This window comes from Scyliorhinus torazame, chromosome 5, assembly GCF_047496885.1.
Source record: "Scyliorhinus torazame isolate Kashiwa2021f chromosome 5, sScyTor2.1, whole genome shotgun sequence".
Classification (NCBI taxonomy): domain Eukaryota; kingdom Metazoa; phylum Chordata; class Chondrichthyes; order Carcharhiniformes; family Scyliorhinidae; genus Scyliorhinus; species Scyliorhinus torazame.
Genome location: NC_092711.1, coordinates 106,052,719 through 106,060,328, shown reverse-complemented (window position 1 = coordinate 106,060,328; position 7,610 = coordinate 106,052,719). Strand labels below are relative to the sequence as shown.

Here is a 7,610-nt window from a genome sequence, read left to right as displayed (position 1 = left end):
CAATTCCTACTCCATCTTTCTGATGGATAATGAAGGGTCTGTGCACATTGCCCCCCAATATCCACATCACAGCAAAAAAGATCACGAGTCACTAATTAGGATTTTCGATGGGGCTGTATTTACCCAGCATTCCCGCGGTAATGAATGTCCCCCATTCACATCAGAGGAATATGCTGCGCAGGTGCAGTAGTGACCAGTATGGGAGCATGCGCAGAGCGAGTAATGGGATGAGGAGAGTCGCTCATTTGTCGTCTCTGCAGCATAGGAAGGATGCGGAAACTCTGACGGAACGATGGAGCCGGATCTGGAGAGGGAGGGTTTCTAAACACCTGGTGAGGGCCTCAAATCCAGAATCAGACTCTGCAAGTCCCGCGATTCCAGCTCCGGGTCTTTATTTCCCCCAGACCGGGACAACACGTTTTAAAATCAATGCCCCGCTCTCGGGCTGCACCGGATATTCGCCGCCCAGAGGAGTCTTTGGGCCATATATTTATATCCAGTGAGAGGTCGCAGTCTCCGTCTCGTTACCTGAAGGAACTGCTTCGCCATTTGGTTTGCACTACAACCCCACACTCCCAATCACTGCCCAGTGTGGAGGGGGCTGGGTAAGTCAGAGGATCTGCTCCTGGGCCTGGTTAAAGCAGCAGCCTGTAGATCGGCAGGGGGTAACTCCGGCTGTCGGCCCCTCTTCTGTGGTCTTGTCGGTCCCCGGGTTGTCCTGGAGAGGGAGCGTGCGGTGTCTACCGGAACACTTGAGACCTTCCACACTGGCGGCCACCTCAGGGTGCAGAATGTCCCATAGACACTGGAAACAACATTCTGGTATAGTTGAGAAAGAGGTTTGATTGGACCACAAGTTTGGGGAAACAAGAGAAAAAACCCATAGAAACTGGAATTGTCTGTTCTGAATTTAATCCTGTACTAATGGTAACACTGACACTGTCAATGTCTTTTACAAGGTACAAGAGGACGTTGATTTGCAGATGGGGAACTCAGACCAAACATCACATCAAGATCTGACAGAGTCACTTAATTCATCAGGACCTGAATATCATCGGTCCTTGAATGTGGAAGGAGAAATGTTTGTTGGTTCTGTCAGTGGGAACAAATTTCAAACATCAGTGTGACTGGAAAAGCACCGAGACCCACACCCGAGTGAGAGTGTTCCAGTGAACTGACTGTGGAAACATCAGTGTGACTGGAAAAGCACTGAGACCCACACAACACACACCCGAGTGAGAGTGTTCCAGTGAACTGACTGTGGAAAGACTTTAACCAGTTACACAGCCTGAAAAAACAGCACATCATTCATAACGGGGAGAAACTGTACACGTGTTCGGTGTGTGGACGAGGTTTCCATTGATCATCCAGTCTGGAGAGACACCAGGACTCAGACACAATGGAGAAACCGTGGAAATGTGGGGACTGTGGGAAGGGATTCAATTACCCATCCCTGCTGGAAATGCATCGACGCAGTCACACTGGAGAGAGGCCATTCACCTGCTCTGTGTGTGGTAAGGGATTCATTCAGTCATCCCACCTGCTGACACATCAGCAAGTTCACATTGGTGAGAGGCTGTTTAACCAGTCAGACTGTGATAAGAACTCTAAAAGCTCCGAGGACCTGGTCAAGCACCAGGTTGTTCGCACTGAGAGACAGTTCAGTTGCTCTCACTGTGGGAAGCTATTCAAACGATCACAGAATCTCATTGAACACGAACGCACTCACACTGGGGAGAGACCATTCACCTGCTCTGTGTGTGGGAAAGGATTCACACGATCATCCCACCTCTCTACTCACAGACTGGTTCACAGTGATAACAGACCTTTCAAATGTACTGAATGCGAGAAGAGTTATAAAACCACAAGTGATCTGCTGATACACCAGCGGGTTCACAACGAGGAGAGGCCGTTCAGATGTACAGTGTGTGGGAAGGGATTTACTCAGTTATCTGGCCTCCAGAAACACCAGCGAGTTCACACTGGGGAGAGGTCATTCACCTGCTCCTTATGTGGAAAGGGATTCATTTATTTAACCAGCCTCCGATCACACCAACTTGTTCACTCAGATAAGAAACCTTTCAAATGTTCTGAATGTGAGAAGAGCTTTAAAACCACAAGTGTTCTGCTGAGACATCAGCGGGTTCACACTGGGGAGAGGCCGTTCACCTGCTCTGACTGTGGGAAGGGATTCACTCGCTCATCCCATCTGCTGACACATCAGCACACGCACACCGGGGAGAGACCGTTCACCTTCTCTGAGTATGAGAAGGGATTTACTCGGACAGCTCATCTGACACAGCAACAGGTTGATAAATGTCTGCAGGGTTTGGATTCTGCTGTTATTGCTGCTGTTAATCACATCCAGCACTGAACCATGTTCATTCTGACTGTTGGAGTTTGTTTTTGCTGATGTTAATAATCCCTATAACTGGACTGGAGTTTAATCTTCTGAATATATGTCAAGTGAACTAATATTGTTTCAGACACACTATTGAAACCTTCATTTCACCAGGATAAGAAGAGATTAATTGGTGTCCTGTTACTGGCTGCTGCATTTTTGTGACCTTTCCTCCTTTCTAACTCGGGATTATTTCAGTTCTCACACCTTCAGTTACTCTCACAGCCAAGGCCCAGCTCCCCATCACTTCCAATGTGTCTGAGTGAGCTTTGGCATCCAGGGGAGGTATTGGTAACAAACCCAGGATCACTAAACACAAAACCCAGTCATTTGTACTGGGGATCTGGTCAAGCACCAGGTTGTTCGGACTGAGGGGCAGTTAAGTTGTTCTCACTGTGGGAAGCTGTTTAAACGATCACAGAATCTCATTGAACATGAACGTAGTCACACTGGGATGAGTCACATGAAGGTGGTCAGTACAAATGATACAAGGACATCCAAAAAAAGGATCCTTACAAACTTCTGCTCTGCGGACCACCTAGAATCATATCATATCTCTGGGAAAAGACTGCAGTCGACCAGCCTGTATGGAGGCAGCACTGAAATTAGTTCAGCTTATTTCAATTTGTGCTGATGTGCTTGTCTCCCAATCACTGAGGACAGTGATGTTTGTGGAGCCTCCTCCTCCTGTGATTTGTTTAATTATTCACCACCACGGAGATGTAGCAGGACTGCAGCTTTGATCTGAACCGCTGTGTGTGAGATCGCTTAACCCTGCTGAGAGCATGCTGCTTCTGCTGTTTAACACGTTTATAGTCTCCTGTTATAGGGTCACCAGATTGGAATCTGTTTCAGGGAAACCTGGTGCTGCTCCTGACATGTTCCCTCCACTCCATGTTGAACCAGGGTTGGTCCCTTGGCTTGATGGTAATGGTAGAGTGAGGGATATGCTGGCGTATGAGCTTACAGATTGTGTTTAAGTATTGTGCTGCTGGTGGCTCACAGCACCTCATGAATGCCCAGTTTCGATCTAGATCTGTCCTGAATCTATCCCGTTTAGCACAGTGATAGACAGGACAATGGAGGCTATATTTTATATTCCAGCCCCCTTACAGAAAAGCCTTCCTAATTACTTGCCGTTCCTGCATGTTACCTTTCTGGGATTATTTTAGGACACCCAGTCCACTCTGTCCAGCAGCATTCTGCACTCTCTCCATTTAAATAATGTTCTGGTTTTTCTATTGCTGTCAAATGGGCATCCTCACATTTTCCCACATTTACTCCATTTGCTAAAGTTAATGTCCACTCACTTGAACATATCTGACCCTTTTCAGACTCTTTGTATCCTCCTTAAACAACTTGCCTTCCTACCTATCCCTGAATCAACAAGTTTGGCAGAAACACAATTGGTTCTTTCATTCACATCATTGATATAGGTTGGAAATAGTTGAGGCCCCGGCACTGATCCCTGCAACACTCCATTAGGTACAGTTTGCTAACCTGAAAATAGACAAGGATGCGCAGTGGTCCCAATATAATCATGGACAGATGAATCAGCGACCGGTAGGTTGGTGAGGATGAGGTCGAGTGTGTTTATCCTTCTTGGTTCCCTCACTACCTGCCGCATGCCCAGTCCAGCAGCGAGAGCTCCTTCAGGACTCAGACAGCTCAGTGGTGGTACCAAGCGAGTCTTGGTGATGGGCATTCCCCCACCCACAGCACCTTGAATGCCCACCCCATCCCTCCCCCCACCTCCTCCGTGCTTATTCCAAGTAATGTTCAACCTGGAGGAGTATTGATTCGGTGGCTGAAGGAGGGCAGTAATCGGCATGAGATTTCCTTGCCCATGTTTGACCCGACACCATGAGATTTCATGGGGCTCAGCATCAATGTTGAGGACACCCTGACGAATGTGATATAAAATAGTTACTTTAGAGATATTAGTCAATGTAATGTAGAGGTAGGCCAGTCTAATTCTGGTGAGTTCACAGACAAAGGATTTCAGACCGCATGGCAAAGCAAAGGAAGAGGTGTGTCCACCAAAGGAGGAGAAAAGGATGCTGGGTAATAGGGGCCAGAGGAAGGGATTGGAAGTGAACCAATCAGAATGTCTGACCAGGTCAGGAGGGGTATAGGATGACCTATGGGAATCGTGTATGTGTAACTTGATACCATTTGAATTGATTTGCAGAGATCCCTTTGTCTCTTTGTTCATTCGCTTTCCGGGGTGTAGGAGACTGGATGTGTCTTATGCCTCTGAGATGAATCAGGCTTGCAAGCCAAATAAAATAACTAATGCTATACCTGCAAATCCATCTCGACTTTTATTGAGGCCAGACTGACGGGTAAAGAAATTTGGGATTTGTCATTTGGTGCCGAAAACCCGGGATTTCTCAAGACGGTTCTGACCAACTGCGAAATCAGAATTAGACTGATTATGAACAGGGAGAGTGGGAAGAAGGGGCCCACAATGTATAGCTGGAAAATCACCGCGCATTGCTTTTTCCCCTCTTCTTATCGTCTGATTAGTCTGGCCACTCGCGGTTGGTCCGGAAAGATTGTCTCGACGAAATCAAAGGTCAGTCTGGGGATTAGCAAATTAAACTGATGGGATATCATAATTGATAGTTCAGTTTTGGGTTAATTGTGTTGTTGACGACTGATGTGATTTCAGCAGATGAGGGGTCAGTTAAATAAGTGTTTTTAAATCTGAAGATGGTTCAATTCCATGTGTGAGTTCTGATTCGGCTTGGGTTAGGTTATGGGTTGATGTGACATCTAAAACAGATGGTTCAACTCCATGTGTGAGTGTTTTAAATCTATAGTTGATTAAGCTAAAATTGTACCCTTGGACTGTGGTGGCGAAGGGCGCAGTTCTGAGGACTAGTTGAGATTGTGGGGAATGCTGCATATTGGTTGAAGCAGAAGTCTCTCAAAGGGTTGCAGAAGTCTCTCAAAGGGTTAACAGCAGCAGCCAAAGTTAAAGACGACAGACAGTGCTCCTCACTCAGGCCTTGAGATAACAGCAGCAGCCTGTAGTGTAATCGGATACCTTTCCTTTGAGTCAGTGAACTCCAGCAAAGTTACGTTTTGAATTAATTAAAGGAAACCAGTGGGTTTCTCCACCTCTTTGATAAAAGTTATTATTTTCGAAAGCAATTGATTGAAATTGCCAGAATCTTAAGTTTTACTTACTTGAAATAATGTTTATCTCATTTTATTTGTGAATTAATAGAAACTTAAAGAAGATCACTGACACCATTTTAAAAAGTGTAAATCTGGAGATGACAGTTGACTTTGCCAACATTTTTGAGAATGTAAGAAAAATTTGTTAAAAGAAAAATTGTTAAGATAAAGAATTAATTAAGTTGTAAATGTTATACAAGTTTGTGTTAAGCAAATCGTAAATTTAGTTTTGAGTTGAGAACAGAGCTAAGCTTGCGAGTTGCAGTAATTCAATTTGAATTTTCAAACATTTTTAAGTTTTAAAAGAACACTGTTAGAACCTTTTCAATCGTTTTGCCAAGGGAAAAAAAAATTGCCAATGGTTATAAATAAGCAAATAAAAAAAAATATATATAATTTTTAAAAAAGAAAGAGCCAAAGTATGAAAGCTAAAGAATTAATTGGATTATGGAGACAATATTGTCAAGAGGAAAGAGATAAGATCATGTTATCCAGTTGGCAGGACAATGCCCTTAAAATGGGAATTCCAATTAGTGAACAGGGTAACAAAAAAAACATTACAGGTCTTGAAAAAGGAATGTGCATTCAAAAAACGCGCAAGTAGAGACAGGAAAGGCTCGGGTCAAACAAAAGATGAGCTACGTAGTTCAATGGCTGGCCTTGAATTGACAGAAAATGATCAATTCAATAATTTAAAAATGTCACTAAAAGTTCCGACTGCACCTGTAGCATTGTCTGCACTAATTCCAGAAACACCAGAGTATAATAATTTATATCCAGTCACTGCTCCCCAGATTCCAATCATGCCAGTAACTCCAGCCCTTTTGGTTGATAGTTAGGGTCCCGATTTACCATCTTCACGATCAGTAGAGAAAGAGGAGCTCTGTTCCGCAAGCCCAGTTAGCTCTAGGACCAGATCTCGGACAGCGAGAGAAGGGCTTGATCCTAACCAGAAACAATTAAGCATACCACCTAAATCCCTCCAGACCAAGGGGAAACCGCAAATTTCGAGAACAAAGGGAGCTGCAACAGATGATTTTGAAGAGAAAGGACTCCCTCTAGTGACAGGGAGGGATGTCGAAGTCTTGGAAGAACCAGAGGAAATAGTTAGAGTGCCCCCTGGTGAGATTCGGAGACAATTGCCGATTAGGAAGATACCAAACCCGGGCGCGGTGACTGCCGGGGCGCAACCCACGATAGACGTTTACCTCCTATGGACACCCAGTGAGATTATGGCTACAATCCCAGATAGAAAAAAATCTCCTGCTGCTTTCGTGGATTCCTTGAGAACTACCATCTCAATTTATCACGCTGATTCTAGGGACCTCTGGGCCCTAGTCCAGCAGGTTTTAACCCCAGCAGAGTACCGCAATTATCTTAATCACTTGAATTATGCTAGCCACGCCGCACTTCAGCAAGCCCATGCGTTAGACGACGATAGACGGACACAGATCCTGAATGCGTTGAATAGCACATTTCAAAAGCCCATAAATATTTCTGCTATCTTAGACCTAAAACCTAAGAAGACTGAAGAGCCAGAGGAATTTCTGGAGCATTTTAATGAAACCTACCGTGGGCAGTCAGGCGATTTGCCATATCAAAATGGTCAGAATTCCCCTCAATATTGTGCTATGTTAATGCATTGCCTACCACCTTCTGTGGCTACTGCTGTGAAATGTAATAACATGAATTGGACAGAGAACGACCCTTCCCAGATGGCAAGGGCAGTTAGATTTTATTGGAAGGAGGGTGTAGGCCAGGAAGGAGGCTCAGTTACAAAGGTTAAGACTGAGTATGTAATGAAAAAGGATGATCTGCGACCCCAACAAGCGGCAGAAATGGTAGTTTACCAGCAGGAGCCCCAATATTGTGACTTTGGGTGGGTGGATCAGCGAGGGGGAGGATATCAAACCCACCCAAAGGGACCCTCAGCTCCTTTTTATGGCCCACCGTATGCATCAACAGCTTTACAACCGCCGCCCCCTCTGAGGGGCCATTGGTCTACTGGGAGACGAGGACGGGG

At 45.2% G+C, this 7,610-nt stretch overlaps 1 protein-coding gene across 2 annotated transcripts; it reads left to right on the top strand.

Moving 5' to 3' along the window:
- The first annotated feature begins 224 nt into the window (after positions 1 to 224).
- LOC140419333 (uncharacterized) lies at positions 225 to 4,712 on the top strand. Of its 2 annotated transcripts, none has more exons than XM_072503190.1 (2): positions 225 to 332; positions 960 to 4,712. In XM_072503190.1, the coding sequence occupies exon 2, from the start codon at positions 1,400 to 1,402 to the stop codon at positions 2,372 to 2,374; it is 975 nt and encodes a 324-aa protein (XP_072359291.1). In that variant the 5' UTR covers positions 225 to 332; positions 960 to 1,399; the 3' UTR covers positions 2,375 to 4,712. The 2 variants fall into 2 exon arrangements, with proteins under 2 accessions (XP_072359291.1, XP_072359292.1); XM_072503191.1 differs by having other exon boundaries at positions 246 to 605.
- The last annotated feature ends 2,898 nt before the right edge of the window (positions 4,713 to 7,610 follow it).

Bases quoted from the DNA above. Each gene is read 5' to 3' on its own strand.
- LOC140419333 (XM_072503190.1), top strand. From the start codon at position 1,400: ATGGAGAAACCGTGGAAATGTGGGGACTGTGGGAAGGGATTCAATTAC.